At 36.9% G+C, this 17,624-nt stretch overlaps 1 protein-coding gene and 1 long non-coding RNA gene across 2 annotated transcripts; one reads left to right on the top strand and one right to left on the bottom strand.

Annotated features, from left to right (window-relative positions):
- Positions 1-6,356: 6,356 nt before the first annotated feature.
- LOC124286744 (ADP-ribosylation factor-like protein 6-interacting protein 1) lies at positions 6,357-17,597 on the bottom strand. Its single transcript, XM_046723168.1, has 6 exons — positions 17,553-17,597; positions 12,005-12,156; positions 11,603-11,722; positions 11,140-11,257; positions 7,499-7,583; positions 6,357-7,053 (listed from the first exon to the last, which is right to left on the bottom strand). The coding sequence occupies exons 1-6, from the start codon at positions 17,586-17,588 to the stop codon at positions 6,938-6,940; spliced, it is 627 nt and encodes a 208-aa protein (XP_046579124.1). The 5' UTR covers positions 17,589-17,597; the 3' UTR covers positions 6,357-6,937.
- Positions 13,517-17,405, top strand: LOC124286745. Its single transcript, XR_006901098.1, has 3 exons — positions 13,517-13,625; positions 13,931-13,933; positions 17,395-17,405. It is a non-coding gene; the product is annotated as an uncharacterized LOC124286745 (long non-coding RNA).
- Positions 17,598-17,624: the final 27 nt, after the last annotated feature.

The following is a 17,624-nucleotide window of genomic DNA, read 5'->3' as shown; positions in this document are numbered from 1 at the left end:
TCCACGCACTGCGTTATTTTTTCATTTCATTAATCCCGTTTTGTAGGCCACGTGTTCTTGAAAAGAGGGCAAAATCACAAGCAATTGCCAAATATTACAAAAACAGTTGGATTGTGTCAGGATGTACCTGAACACCATTGGTGCAGTAATGCTGAAACTGATTGGACAATTCATTGATGAAGAAGGAAAACAAAATGGGTTTATAATAAAAAGTTCAGAGCTAGGCGAAACCGTGTCTACTTAACGTGGGAGATAACTGACATGACGAGTACCTTTCGCTAAAATATGAACACTACATAATGAGGGATCCGTCCGGTAATCTGGCTATGATAGTCCTGTGGATGATGTTAATCGTCACGTTCCACGCTGGGGGAAGATGGCACCCTGTAATCAAATCCCTGTGTCTGACCACCAGACGCTGTGCTGGAGTCCTTCTGTAATACGGATCCCAACGGGGTACATGGTATATAGTCTCGCTTGACTGCGCGAGTGAGTGAGTTTAGTTTTACGCCGCTTTTAGCAATGTCCCAGCAATATCGGCAGGGGGAGACCAGAAATGGGCTTTACACACTGTACCCATGTGGGGAATCGAAGTCGGGTCTTCGGCGTCACGAGAAAACTAACCTGACTCACTCAAACATTCACTAGCTGTCGACATCTGTGAATCGGAGGAAAAACCTCGAATTGTGTGTAAACATGGTGTAACGTCATTGGTGTTCAACCCCTCCTTTAGGTTGCGTAGTCCACCCCAATCTTTGCCGCCAATAGAAACCTGTCATGGTGAAACCCTTCACCAGACGCCTTGCTATCAGGTGGTCGTCATTAGTATTCACCTTCTTGTTATAGAATTATCTATTGATAACATATGCAGATTTGAAACTATTGTCCAGTGCAATTAATGTAATGAAACGATCTTGTCTGGACGTCGGTTCTTTGGTCCTGTGCACACCCTGTGTCTCACTTCAACCCTACTTCTCGGCGGTCCTTGTCCTTAGCAAGATCCGAACCCTCTTAGACTTCAACACCGCCCAGCTTCTAACGTCCAGCCTTGTTCAAACTTCTGCAACTCCTATTACAACATTCCTCAACAGCTCCTTTCGGCGGTCCTTTGTCCCACCACGCTACCAAACTGCACCTATCCTCCAAACTCTTCACTGGCTTCCTGTATCAAGCAGAATTCAATACAAACTTCTTCTTCTTACACACAGTGAATATCTTAAAAGCCTCATTCATCTCCATGTTCCAAGCCGATTGCTCCGCTCATCAAACTCCCTACTGCTTACACAGCCTCACGTCAAAACAGCCATGGGATCAAGAGCGTGTCATTTTCAAAACTGCCCTCAAATGATCTGTTCAAACTCTCTTTTCCATAGACAGTTTCTTTTCTCTTCATAGCGCCATTGAGCAATATCTTTTGGAAATAGGCATAATCAATTATTAATTTCATCTTTGTCATTTAAATGATCGTGGAAGTTTGCGTTGCTGATACATGATGTGAAATTTCATTTTGACTAAAAAGGTATTGTGTCTTCATTGTGATTAGATGTTGCGTTCAGATGCAGTGCGACGGCAGTGTAAATGGACACCTCAACCATAGTCACATTCAAATAATTAGTTCCCATGTTTTTGTCGGTGGTGTATATTAGATGGAACACAATAAGGGCGTGGAGAAGATCGCCACTTCATAGTATTAGCACATGTCGGGAGAGGCAGTGGTAAATACGTCATGTTGTAACCTCTCCATCGCCAAAACTGTCGACTCTCGTCGACCTGTGTTCTGTTATTCGAATACGTTGTCTCTGGAACCCACACGTTTGAGGCTGAGCAAATGTTGTTCCGGTCTTCGTGAAGTTCCATGTGTTGGTGGTACTGGGACGTATACGACTGGGATGTGATCGAATTACCCATATATCACAGCCAAGGGGCTGGACACATCTACGACAGAGTTGGATTCATGACAAAACAATGCCATACGGCCCCCAATAGAAATCCGTAGCTTTCGGTATAGGAAACCTGTCTGTCTGTCAACTGTCTGACGGTCAAGGTCACTGAATCTTGGGAAATCCCATAATAATGGCATTGGCACAACTAACTTGACACCTACGCCGTCATACGGTCATTCAGCAGTTATTCTCTTTTATAAAAAACTAACATTTTGATTTCCTCACAATTATCTATGTATGCAGTGTTACTGAGTAGAATGAGAGTTAATATTCCATATGCTGCACTTTTCCGCCAATTATGACAACCAGTAACTGCTCGAGATTGGGTAAGGAATAACTGTGGTACAATAATAGACAACGCCCCACCACAGGTGTTCATGATGTCATGAGATACTGTGGAACTTTCCTAAGTCAGGACACAACTGACAAAGCAGGCAACATTCCAATAAAACTTTAATCACAAATTGCGTACATATTACTAAATTACTAATGGATTAAAGAGCATCCAAAACTCGACACTGTCTACAAAACTACCTGACAGGCAAGATCTCTGTAGTGAAGGTATCCATGAACAAAACGTCTGAAACTCTATTTATTCTGGCTGACAGAAATTTCTTATAGCTGGGGCAGACATCTTATGATTGAGCAGAGAGAGAAAGCATAATTCATTTATATGCTAATCATTTGCATTTGAGTTACCGGTAGTTAAGCTGAACGAGATTCCAATATGCTATTATTAGGTGGATTGAAGATTCTAGAAAGACGAGTTTAACAAGACTATCTGTCCATTGCTGTATCTGAGCATTCCAGTAATCCATGTATAGGAATGAGACGACAGTAATAGCGAGGACCCGGACAGATGAAGCACCTTATGAGTGACCTTAATTACACAACACTGACAGTGAAACATAGAAATGGATGAAAAAACTGGCATTGCTTTGATGTACCACACAATTTACAATAATGCAGTTTGAAAAATTGATGAATCTTTTAAGTTCTAGAAATTTTCTTTGGAAAACTGGATTTGTTATCAAAGACTGTGAAATGATTTTATTTTTGAACTGGTGTTTTAGAGATAACATTCTGATGTTGCGAAAGAATTATCATGGAATCAATGCTGACTTGCCACTTATGGCTATTAGAAATATCATAGTAATGCAATACAACATCAAGTTTGATTCTTCAGGCCATATCATTTACAACCAATCTTAAATATTAGATAACATCCATCACAAAACATTTTATACACCAACATAGTTATCACAATGTTTATCAAACAAGAACAAATGCTTAACAAATTGGTTTACAGCACAACGTCTGAGACAAAAAAGAGTAACATAGAGATAAAAATATCAGAAAAAAACAGAACCAGAAGTCACAACCTTCTCCCAAAATAGGTGTTCTCTGGTCTTAAAAGTGAAAACAAACAAATCCCATTGCTCCAACATCATATACCTTAAGAATGTCAACACAAATATAATGGGATACCGGTATTAGACGTTTCTCCAAGACAGACCAGGGGAAACTATAACTCATCTGCTGGACATGTGTTTTGCTGGCTGAAGAGATCAGTTTAATATCATTACGAAATGTTTAATGTTTGGAATCCATACATCTATCGCCTCTTTGGGAAGTTCAAATAGGTTGATTAAAACAAGTATCTAATAAAATTACGTGTTAAAATCATCTGACAAATGATACAACCACTGAATAGACATTAAAATCCTTCTCATACACAGGTAGTAAAATGATTTGAAAATAGGATGGAAGATTTTCATGTACCCTGATGTGTAAAAGAACTTCAGGCAGATTCTTTTTCAGTCTCAGTGCTTTTCATAATAATTCTATGAGATATAAGATAATTACAATCAATAAATTGGAGCCATGTGATTGGCTTGTTGCATACTTGTAAAACCCAATGAGCTAACTAAACACTGTGAGTTCCTACTGCTGGTTGTGAAATGACTACTGTTCCATGCTACAGCTGATTTAGCAGTGCCATCTGGAGGATGTGTTGGGACAAGATGCATCTGCGACAGCAATGTTTGATTTATTACATCTCTCCAGCAGGAGTATAAAGAAGCCTGCCATCTCTGTTACACCCTGCTTCTTGAGAATGATTATTGCTTCATCCTGCACAAGCTACCTTGCAAATAATTCTTGTATGTACACGTAGAAGTACTTAATATAAAGGTGACGTTCAGGTCAGTCTTGGTCATATCCACACGCTAGATTAAAAGCACTAAATAGCAAGGTATTTTTAACATAATAATGTAATAAAAATGAAAGACTGAAAAGAGCTAAAAATGTACAAACTATAAATACTTGATTAAATGTTTACACTGCATCAAATATGAATAATAAAACAGATGAAATAAATACCTTGGAATATTGTGTGCCTGGAAATCCACGCAGGAAAGTTTGAAAGTGAATCGACAATCTAATGCAAAGGGAATACAAGGAACAAGACTTACAATCGACAAATAGGAAGTGCAATGATTTGACAATTACAATGATAATGAGTTAAAGCTTGGCACTACATGTTACTGATTGACGATTAAAATGGTTAATAATGCTTCTTCATGCTTTATGCATGTTGCCTTGAACAACAAATGATACACATAATCTCATGACATACATGATACCAACCTCATGGTTAATATGAAGAATGAACATTGTATGCAAAAGAATTATTAAGCAAAATGACTCTTGACAGTACCTGAACTCTGTGATCGTTGTTACATAATTCTATCAAGCACCTGCTCTTTATGCCATTTGACATTCATTGAAACATAGGAAGCTCTGGACAATTGACAGGGTAGAATATATGGAAAAAACTGGCTACTTGAAATTAAAAACCTGTATTCAAAATATTTTAAACTTTTTTCAATCAAACAAATGAGCCAAGATTTTCCATAAGACATTTATGGAGAAGAAACACATATCAAAAACAACCAGTGTCTAGGCAGAACTAAAACATGCAAAAACATGCTAAAACATCCAGTTCCAACAGTGATCTTCAATACCACAAGACACAAACAAGAAACCCACTCATCAAATAGAAAATGTGTAAAAGTTAAAAGAAGCCAATTTTGCATGATCTTATTTGAAATAAGACCTAAATTATATTATGACTGATATCACAATAATTTTAAAAAGCCCATATATTTGATTTTGAACTAACATTACCAAATATATATGTGCTTTTGTGCACTTATAATCTGACAGAATTGTCTACAAACAATGACAGATATATTCTGACTTAAAAAACCCACCTTGAGGCACTTTTACTGTAAACTTTTGTGTGTCTTACACATTTCTATTCTATTGTAAAGATGACATTCCCAGAGAAACCACTCAGTAAATAACATGTATATGAATGTACCATTACAGAAATATATATATGTCCTTAATATTTGACACCAGTAAGAAACCACTGAAGGGACACATCATACTAATTCAGTTCAGCCATATTGAGTGAATGCCTCCTTGCTTGTTTCATCATTGTTTGTCTAATTTCTTCATACAGACATACTGTCTTACAAACTTTACTCAAATTTTTCCAGAACTTCATCAAGATGATATGTCCCTAGATTCACCATGCAACTTTTGGTAACATTGTTCAATGACGGATATATTTGCAAACATATTAATATCAAGTTAGAACATAAGTGAATTCAAAAGATTCTAAAACAGAGATCTGTGAAGCCCCTAAGGAGCTTGTCAAGATGAGAGTTGTGACAACCTTTAGATGAAACCTGCAGCAACAACATGTATCAGTTTGTTTGGTCCTTGCATTAACTACAGTCTGCACTTCTCTGGAGTATGAACTCAATGAGGGGCAAGAGGTAAACCTGGAACATGTCTGCATAACAAACAAGTTGTAATCCTTCATCTTCCTTTTCATACTGTGTGTTTAGTGTTCCACTCGCTGATAGCTGTGTGGGGAAGTCTTATGAGACTGGAACCAGAAAAGTGCAAGACTGTAGTCAATATGTTCCTCAGCATTGTCTTTAATGAGTGAAATGCTCCTGCTTCCCACCCTCCTCCTCCATCTACCAGTGCCATGTCTTCACTGCTTCCCACCCTCCTCTTTCATCTACCAGTGCCATGTCTTCACTGCTTCCCACCCTCCTCCTCCATCTACCAGTGCCATGTCTTCACTGAACATATTGCATGCAACACAATGAGACCACATGTCGTGACCAGGTCATATGCTAAAAGTGCTTACCACAATCCCACAGTGAGAACACTCCCTTGTTAAACCCTTGTGATTCCATAACTACCAAACCAGGTTATTCTTGTGACTTGATTACATGAAAAATATCAAAAACACAATATAGGAACATTTCAGACATCAGATTTGCTCCTCATGAATAAAACTATGATGTAAGTGTTGGGGGTTTACTTCTGTTGCAGTTTTGACAGTTTGTGAAGTTATACCTTAGTAAAGGATGCCGATATACGGCACCCTGACAGGTATGCCAGATTTTCCAGGCTGTGGGTAACTCATTCCCTTCAGCATTAGCAGAAATAACACACCCATGGAAGATCAACCTAACGTAAGCCATAGCAACAAATGCTCCCATTCCATCAGCAAAGGAAATATAACAGAACCCAGTTTCCTAAACATTTAACTACTATCAATCATGTCTCAATGAAATACCATGGCTTTGTTTCATCTAAGTCATCAGTAAATGTTTATTTTGTCATGTTATCTAAGTACATAAAAGCCATGCTGAGCCAAATATATCAAATAATAATGCTCAAGTACTTTGTAATACATTTTCTATTTTTAGCAACTCATTTGCGAAAGATATAGGATCCGACATTTCTTCACCTCAAAAGAGTTAAATATAGTAAAGACAATATGTTCGACATATTTCACCAGCCAGCAAGGTAGGTCAAATATAAACCACTCAACAAGAACATGTAACACACCAATAAGTGACTGTAGCAACATTATGCCCAACAGAATGTCCATAAATTCATGTTCAGTTCTTCTTGTCCTTCCCCATAATGAGCCTCTTGATGACTAGCCACACACCACGGAAGTACTTCTGAATGATGCCATGGCGACGAAGACCGGGCACGAGCAGGATGATGTTGACTGGTTTGGAAACAAAGGGAGATTATTTCTATCATGGAATCTACTAATGATCTCTTACCATGGTACTATGTTCTAAACTAGATCAGCAATGACCTTGCAGCACACAGGATCATAACTATAATCAACACTTAAGTTACACAAACAATTGTGTGATCTCTATTTATACCAATTTAATATGCCAAAACTGAGGATGAAATTTAAGACCACTTAATCGGCCTTTTTAAGAATACTAGACATGATATATGTATCTGTGCTTATGTCTGTGGGCCCCATATTTGGTGGATCACAAATGCATATCATTCAAAGTACGATACAACAGGTGCAGGGCTGAAAATGTAAAGATCTTTCAATTCATTTAATAATCAAACATTGATAAAACATGAAGTGTAATCCCTTCCTTGAAACAAAACAGTACACTCCGAGATGGAAAATGTCATTTACTTACGGAGGAAGTATGTGAGGAAGAGGTTATCGAAAAGACTTCCGACCCAGGCAAACACCACCAGGATACCCATGACCAGGATGAAGTACTGGAACAAGACAGATGCTACAGTATATGGTCCTACACAACTCGGGGACTCAAGCTTACATACCTTCAACCACCAGCAAAACCTTAGGAGTCAAAACAATTGCTTACAACCATAGGTCAGTGACACTGAAAATTAACAAAGGACCATAGTTCATGTTGTTGACTGCCTATGCAATAATAATTTCATTCCTGTTTAACGTGTTTAAAAAATAGCAATATATTTTAAGTTTACTGAGTGAGTGAGTGAGTTGGTTTTTTCCGCTGCTTTTAGCAATATTCCAGCAATATCACGGCAGGGGACACCAGAAATGGGCTTCACACATTGTACCCATGTGGGGGTAACTCGAACCCGGTCTTCATGAAGCTTGAACAAGCTTAAGTTTACTGAAACACAGTTGAGGTAACTCTGTGTAACTTAAGTACTTCATGAAGAGTTGCTTGAACAAAAGTAAGATATATATCCAACAAAATATGTCTGTCTTCACCTAGTGTTGATAATTTAAGAAGACCATAGTTAATACAAGATTGTTCCATACTGATCACTCTGATGTGAAGACTTGTACAATTCCATTAGGCAGACAACAAAGTATTCACTATAACAAAACATATAGCAGTGTTCATTTCACAATGCACCATTGTAACTTTTTACACACTTTTTATAAACTGTTGCATTATTCTGATTGCAATTGTGCCAGACCAGCACATCTATATTTTTGTTAGATAATTTTACATAATGACTGATCTGAATAATACCACTTTCAACACTTTAAAGTATTTCTAAATTAACTCAGCATGACAAGTTGTGATATTTACACTTGTATTCTAAAAGCAGGAGTCCATAGAGAATGAGGTGAGGTTGCATAAGATGAGAAATCCCACTCTGTGAAGCTACAACTTCCTGCATGTTTCATCCAATGAGTGAAGTCTGATAACACAATTTGGTTTTGTACTATTTCTCCATGTCACTGTCAATAAAGCAGCAAGGTATGCACAAGAAATACCATAATATAGGGGAAACAAATATAAGGGAACACCTGTATAAGAAGACCAACTTAACCGTAAGTTGAGTATTGTTAAGACAATGCTGGATTCGAACCTGATCTGCAATCCAAACGAAATGAACAAGTTCCAGGACGATAATGCTCGAGATTTGCTCCTGCAGCAGCAGATAATAAATATTATACCTCCAGACAATCGAACCCGGCTCATTATAACAACGCTTGTACCTGTATAGGTACCCCAATCACTATTCCATTAGTGTTCATTTCAAATATATACAGAATGCACCATTGTAACAAAATATATAGCAGTGTTACAATGCACTTGTTACACACTAAACTGTTGCATTATTCTGATTGCAATTGTGCCAGACCAGCACATCTATATTTTTGTTAGATAATTTTACATAATGACTGATCTGAATAATACCACTTTCATCACTTTAAAGTATTTCTAAATTAACTCAGCGTGACAAGTTGTGATATTTACACTTGTATTCTAAAAGCAGGAGTCCATAGAGAATGAGGTGAGGTTGCATAAGATGAGAAATCCCACTCTGTGAAGCTACAACTTCCTGCATGTTTCATCCAATGAGTGAAGTCTGACAACACAATTTGGTTTTGTACTATTTCTCCATGTCACTGTCAATATAACAGCAAGGTATGCAAGAAATACCATAATATATAGGGGAAACGAATATAAGGGAACACCTGTATAAAAAGACCAACTTAACCATAAGTTGAGTATTGTTAAGACAATGCTGGATTCGAACCTGATCTGCAATCCAAACGAAACGAACGAGTTCCAGGACGATAATGCTCGAGATTTGCTCCTGCAGCAGCAGATAATAAATAGTATACCTTGGCCTGCCAGATCACCAGATGTCTGACCTAGTGAACATTTATGGGATGATTTGGGAAGAAGGGTTAGAGGCAGACCACAGCCACCAGCAAACTTACAGGCACTCAGACAAATCCTCCAAGAAGAATGATTCCAAGGGAGACAATTTGCAATCTGATCTCAAGCATGCTCAGAAGATGCCAAGCATGCATTGATGTCTGAGGCAGCTGGTCCAGATACTGACTATTGCCCACACAATGTCAAAATTTAGTTCCAATAAATTCCACCATGACCAAATATCTTAATGTTCCCTTAAATTTTGTTACTAGTACATTTTTTCTAAAACTGCAAAAGATAATCGACCACTCAAAAGTTAGCAATGCAACAATCCATAGCCATCTGATATCTTTCAGTGTATAGAAACTGAGAAATCAGAACATTTGTCCGATCACGCGGTCAGAGACAAATGAAACTGTGTTCCTGAATTAAGCTGATAGTTTTATAAACTGCCAGATTGAGCCACCAAGACATCAACAAATATCTTAATCATTTGAACAGATCAGTCATGATCAGCTTAGCCACTTGACCTAAGTCCCTGGGATCAGTATATGGACACATGATATTTAACATGTTATGTAACATCATTGGATTACAACTATGCCATAAGTGTTTTGAGCCAGTGGCTCCTCTACTCCAGTCATGTTTAAATTGTTCACTCAGTGGTGTCCAAGTTGTCAGTGACAGTTCTGATTTCAGTGGTTAAAACATTGTAACTTTGGAAGTAGTTCTTGGGCAGAAAATTATAATTTTAACACCATACATTATTCTGTTCCATGACCTAAACTGACTACAAGATCTATAGTGTATATTTTCTTAGCTAACTGAAATCTTAAAGTTTGAAACTGTTTAACATGTTTGTTGAACCTGAGTATTGAAATCATGGTTTTCATAAAATAATGAATTACAACTTTCTAATTTGTAAAGTCAATGAGCTATATTTAAAGACTTCAGTGGGTGTTCCACTTTAAGACATGAATTGACAAAGATCTGTAGACAGTAAACGTATAATGTTGTAGAATTGTAAACTGTGTGACACAAAGGTTACAATGTTTTGATGATAGTATAATTAAAAGCACTCAACTTATTGCTCTGGTATTTCTGAATCTGATAGTGAACTGATTGAAGCTACTTATCCTGGACCGGATAAGGATAAGGAAAAATTTGATTTATTCACAATGCAATGAGAAGTATAGCAGTTAAGATGTCACAATTGTGGTACCTTGTTGAATAGCTCTGTGCACACATATGATAGGAGTAATAGTTCACTAACAGAAATTAAAAGAATATCATTTTCTGTTAGTGATGATTAGTACAGTAAATGACCAATGGTTTTGCAAAATGTCCCTAAACTTTGGGCTTGTAGGAGTCTTTTGGCCCCACTTTTCAATTTTCTGAAATAAACACTGATATATTGATGGATGACATATTGAAATAGTACAGAATCACAAGTCCTCATTATAACATACCTATTAATAATGAATATACATAACACCAACAAAATGGAAAATGATGTTCTAAAACACATTAGAAAGTGTGTGCATTTTGAGCAAACCATACTCATAAAGGTCACAGAGAATATCATTAAATAGGGTATTTGAGACCCTTGTCAATCCTGTTCCCTTTACATCGATTGACATGAACCCAGGTCCTATACTTACCACTTTTGGTTTCTCGACCTTGAGTGTGCCCATGGCGTTCTTGAAATTGACGAAGTGATCGCGGGCGTGCATCAAACGCAAACAGATCTGCTCATACTGCTGCTGCTGTACCACTGTCCTGTATTATAGAGGGAGGAACAACTGTTAGTACAGATACAGTGAAAACACTTCCAGTACTGGGGAGCTGGGGTAGCCCAGTGGTTAAGGCGTTTGTTTGTCATGCCGAAGACCTGGGGTTCAATTTCCCACAAGGGACAATGTGTGAAGTCCCCCGCCATGATATTGTTGGAATATTGCTAAAAGTGGCCTAAAACTAAACTCACTCACTTCCAGTACTGGCAGAGATATGTATTTACATATCTGTAGAAATTGTCTTGTCTTGGTTCATTAACTGTACAATGATCGACAATGCAGGTATGCTTGCTTCATTTGCAATATAACACTATGATCCATCATATCTCACCAGGAGCCTGACGCAAACAGGGTGGGTCCAACTATTGGAACAAGGAAGTCAATCAAACTGATGATCAGGCCAAACAGTGAGAAGGTTGTCAGTACCGATGGCTCGAAATACCAGATTAGTCTGAAATGAAATAATGCCATGAAATCATACAGGTCTCATTTTCACATTTCCTGGACTTCATCATGGTCCAGAAATGATGTATTTTTCTGTTAAGTTCAAATCTGATAGTGATAAATGATTTTTCTTTTACTCTTTATACTTCAAGCACCAATAATTATTAAAATGTCCTATGTGTGCTGTTAACAAAACTCCCTCATTCTTTCACCATATCTTTTATTTTACAGACAGATTTTGCATTATCAAGTATTACATGCAAGTAAGATTTTGCAGAAATGTTCTTACGCGAAAATAAAAGTGGAAAGACCAAGGATGACAGCAGGGTGATATGGCTTGTCCCAGTTAAGAAGTCTGGTCATGGGTAGAAGCACCTCTCTCCAACCCTCCAGGTCTTTCTTGAGTTCCTCCAACTCATTATGAGGGCTGGAACGAGGGCTCTGCAAATAGAACACCATAAACAATAAGAAGAAAAAACCTGATATGTGTCACAGATTATGTGCAGAAAGGTTCTTCTACCATGATATAGTACATGTGAAACCTAAAGGCAACATAAAATGGAAAATGTTAGTGTAAACTCTAGTGGGTTGAGTAGGGCTAAGACTGAATCAGTTCATAATTAAATAAAATATCCGCAAAAAGACGATTAAAATCTTTTAAAGTACATGATTGCAAAAAGGAAAAAAGCCAATAAGGGTTCAAAGTCTTAAACCACTGAGAGGTGGAAGAAGACAAATGTGGAATGCTAACAAGTATAACTAAGCTTCAATGTCTCGGAGTTGAAACCATAGCCTCAGAGTGAGGTACCTGAACACCAAACAATCAGTGATCTAACCCACTCAGCCAGCAAAGTTTCCATCTCCACAAAAAGGTAACGTAAGTCTGACAACAAGTACTCTAGATTGAGTATGTTGTAGTAGTAGTAAAGTCAAGTCACTGACAGGGTCTCAACGCCAGTCTAACACCATCACGTCGACACAGTGGACAGACTATTTTACAAGTGTATGTAATATAACTGATATAGCTGTCGACAATGAGATGATTGATGATGTTTAAAACATTGTTTGAAATTATTGATGGAATGGATTGCGTCGACTGTGATATCGATATTGACATTGATAATGATGTTGACTGTATTATAAACGGTGATATTTCTCCAGAGGAGATTGAAGCAGCAGGTAAACACTTGAAGTGTGGGAAAGCTGCTGGGCCAGATGGCATTAAGACTGAAATGATCATTTGCTGTATCCATTTGTTATCGCCTTATTTGGTGTTGATTTATAATCATGTTCTCAGCTCTGGTGTATATCCACAGGAATGGGCGAAAGGAATTATAGTGCCCCTACATAAGAAGGGTAATGTAAATATAGTTGATAATTTTCGTGGTATTTTGCTCATGGCTGTTTTGGGTAAATCATTTTGCATTGTCATTAATAATCGTCTTCACAATTTTGCAGACTGTTATGATAAGATTCCAGAGGCCAAAGCTGGACTTCCTAAAGGTTACAGTACGACAGACAATATTTTTACCTTACAGTGTCTTGTTCAGAAATATCTTTCGAAAACTGGAGGTCGTTTTTATTGCTTATTTGTTGATTTTCGAAAGGCCTTCGATTCAGTCAATAGAACATTATTGTGGTATTCGCTTTTTAAACAAGGTATTCGGGGTAGATTATTTTCAGTTTTAAGAAATATGTATTCTAAGATTTTGGCTTCTGTTCATCTTAGTCATTCGTCGATTGGTGATTACTTTGAATCAGTGAGTGGTGTCTGGCAAGGTTGTGTTCTAGGCTCATTTCTTTTTGCGATGTTTATAACGGAATTTCAAGGTATGTTACAAAATTCAGGTCTTAGGGGTATCTTTATTGGTTCAGATTATATGGATTTATTGTTATTGTTGTATGCAGATGTTAGTAAAGCTAGTAAGGTCCTCTTTGCTTTGAAGTCTTTGTTTATAAAAGATCCAAGTATACCTGTAAAGATAATGTTCAAGTTGTTTGACAGTAAGGTTAAACCTGTGTTATTATATGGGTCTGAAATCAGGGGGTTCGATGAGAGGAAATCGGTTGAAATCTTTCACACAAAATTTTGCAAATATGTTCTTGGTGTAGGTAAGCAGGTTTCTAGTAATGGAGTTTTAGCAGATCGCGGTAGGTTATATATGTATGTTGATTATCATGTCAGATGTATAAGTTATTGGTGTAAATTATTGAGGATGTCGGAGGATCGTTATCCAAAACAGTCTTATTTACTCATGAGGAAATTAGATTTAGCTGGTAGAGTAATGTGGGCTACTTCTGTTAAATATTTGTTAAGTTCCTATGGGTTTGGAATTGTTTGGTACAGTCAGGATGTTGGTGATATTACTCAGTTTATATATAGTTTAAAGAATAGACTAATTGATTGTGATAAACAGCATATTTTTGGTAATATAAATCAATCTTCTCATTTGATGTACTTTAAAGAAATTAAGTCACTTTTAAATGTTGAATATTATGTAAATTTCATCAACCAAGTAACTGTCAGAAGAAATATTTGCCTTCTCAGATTAAATTCCCTCCCTTTACGGTGTAATATAAGGGTGTGAATGTAGATACGTATTGTAGAATGTGTGAAGATGGGGTGAATGAAAATGTTATACATTTTTTGTTTGAGTGTACTGCTTACAATGCAATTAGAGATAGATATGTTCCTGTAAATCGTCAGTTAAATTTAGTCGCTAATTATCATAATATATTAACTAGTAATTGTAGATTTACCCTTGTAAATTGTTCTAATTACATCAAAAGAAGCTCTTTTGTTACAACATTAGCCATTTAATTGAATTACTTTGTACAGTTGCTCCTATTCCACGAAATTGTACTCCTTTTTGCATGTATTGTACATAGGCTGATGGCCTACAAACCAAAATAAAAGAACATGAACATGAATGTTGTAGTCTTTCATATAAATAGGTACATATTTCATTCTAAAGACACATCCATCTGCTCCATATGTCATATCTATAAAGAAAAATAGTAGACACCACAAGCCACGAAATGTGACAAAAGAAATGTATTGAACAGGTGCTTGTGAACTTTTGTGCTGATACATGCAATTCTTGGAAAATAGCTCTGGAAAATGTTTAAGCATATCTCTAATCATGCTTATGATTCAATCACTGATAGTATAGAGAGGTAACCTCCCAAAACTTAAACAGCCATATCTTAGACAGCTTAAAACAACAAGGTATACTTGAGGTATACCCTTCTGACAAGTAACAAATTCTACCTTTCGAAGTCCAGCCCTATTGCCATAATGACCTAATCTGGGGCAGGACTTTTTATATCCGACATAAAACAAAAAAATGTAATGAGATTATTACAACAGTTTACACATAAGAAAATAAGATTTATGGATGTCAACTTCTTTATTGTAAATAACACGATGTTTCGGAGTGTATGCTTACTCCTTCATCACTCCGAAACGTCGTGTTATTCACAATAAAGAAGTTGACATCCATGAATCTTGCTTCTCTTATGCATTCCACTTCTAAAGGTCCTTCAAAGATTTGAGTTTACACATACTTTACAGATTTTCAAATGAAAAAAAGATCTCCCATCTACAGTTCATATCATTTACTTATCAATACAAGCTAGGTCTACTCAGCAGGGAACACTAATTAGGAATGTTCCATTTCAGCCATAGGTGTTGTCTTAATTAATCCCCTTCATTAGTGTCTACGTTATGGCTGTCTAAGATATGGCGGTCTAAGTTTCGGGAGATAACCTATAGAGACAATGTTCCTGTGAGAGAAGTTTACACACAAGATGTGCACAAGATTTGTGATGCTAAAAGAAGGAGGCTGTTTCTTTGAAACACTGGCACATTTCTTCAAAGTGATGACCATGCCATTATTAATTACCATCCATGATTGATAAAGATACAATATGCAAGTAAAGTTTTGATTCATATGATATATAAGAAAATGTGTCTAGGCAATATTCACAAATTGAATTTTTAATCCGTCAGAAAGTAAGTTGCCTGTTAGTAAGTGTTACAATGAACATGAACTTCCCAGATTTTCACAAAACTGGTAACTTGTTACTTCTTTTCAACTGTAATATCCATATGTCGTTGTCACAGACTAAACTCAATGTCTGTTGTATTGACACCTATGTGTCTGCCTGCCCCTCTGCTAATGACAATATTCAATACACAACTTCGATCACTGACCACATGCAATTTGAACTTAACACCTATCAGGCCATACACCATAAACAAAACGCATTGATTTATGACCCGAGTTTGGTCTCTGTCACATTATAATTACACACACAGGCAGGTGTGATACTTGTACACATAACATGTTATGATGTCTGTTGATTGCAAAATGTTATACACAAAAAATGAGCATGTATTTACAAAACCCAACAACTTTATATACACACACACACAATGAGCCGTGTGGGCATTGGCAAATGTACCAGCCGTTACCCTTGAGTGCACACCCACCCGCTCTGACTGGGATCGGTATTCACGGGTGCTTCGTTTCGAGGGAAGTAAACCCAAGTACAATATATTGCACTTTTGATTTGCGATTGTACGCTTATAATTCTGTTTATATGTTTTTTCATAATCAGCCATGTATATTAATTATATGTCATGAATAAGTGATAATTGTGTTTTAATTATGTTTGATTTTTTGGTTGCATGTGACCTTTAATTAAAATGCTTTAAAAATGGTGGTTGCTATAAAATGCGGTGCCGCCGTCTATGTTTAGCACACAAACTCCCTTAAAAGCGCTTGGATGACAGAACATTGAGAGTAGCTTTAGGCACACTTGATAACCAAGAAATTGATGTCACAGAGCATTGTTTTTGGTAACAATGTTTCATAAATTACTTCATAATGTCAAATGCTTAATAACATCCAGTGTTTTTTTCGCTAATTGCATGTCAACTGTAAAACATGTCACCAATACACATATGATGATTTATATCTTAAACATAAGCCCTATTCCAAATATTTACAATGTCTGTGTGATGCAACACAATTCATCATAGCAAATAAACACTGCCATCCTAAAAGTATGATGTCTGAAAAATATAACCCGACAATATATTGTTTTTGTAGATGCTCACAAAGTATCACCCTTTCAAAATATATATCCATTTGAAAATTATTTGATCACAAATATGAAAAATATATGTTTTGCCTCCTGGGACGATTTTCTAGTTTGTTCCATGACAAAGTGCAAAGTAAGACATGTGTTTCCCCCTTATCTATAAATAGAAACAACAATGGCTACTTGTTGCCGAGTTCGTACTTACTAATTTAGAAAATGTGTCATAATAAGCGGAGGACTGTAACTCTGGTTGGCAGTAAAACAGAACATTTTTACATTTACTGACTTCAGTTAAACACCAACGACCAGGACTATGGGGATATATTAGGGAATATATAAATATATAGCTTGTCTTAAATAATTTCATTCCTGCAGTTTCTGCGCGAGATATTCCGATAGAAACAAAACAAAATTCATTTTCCAGAAAGCCTCAAATCGGTTCTGTCGGCATTGCATGTTTGGACCCCGTGTTTGGTGTGAATGCAGCTTGACGTAGCTGAGCCCTACTCTATTTTGGAATGCGCAGTCCGATTAGGCGGAGACAACGTATCCTCGGATATGATTTGACAGCTTTATTTATTCTACTCCTTTCACATTCGTACACGCTAACGGGGGTCCTTCATGTCGTTTACTTGGTGCAATTGTTTACTTTCAAAGTTCACTTACATCTACGTGTTATTCTGCACAGTAATTGCAAACACATTACATTTAAAACAAGAAATACCCACATCTTCCAGAGGCCGAGATTCAGTGCTGTCCGCCATTTTACTTCTTTGTTATGATCTCGCAAGATGTTAAAT

The sequence above is a fragment of the Haliotis rubra genome, unplaced genomic scaffold (genome assembly GCF_003918875.1).
Source record: "Haliotis rubra isolate DU_JTF1 unplaced genomic scaffold, ASM391887v1 Scf39, whole genome shotgun sequence".
In the NCBI taxonomy this organism is placed as follows: domain Eukaryota; kingdom Metazoa; phylum Mollusca; class Gastropoda; order Lepetellida; family Haliotidae; genus Haliotis; species Haliotis rubra.
Note: the sequence above shows the minus strand (reverse complement) of the source record. Positions and strands in the feature narration are given on the sequence as shown.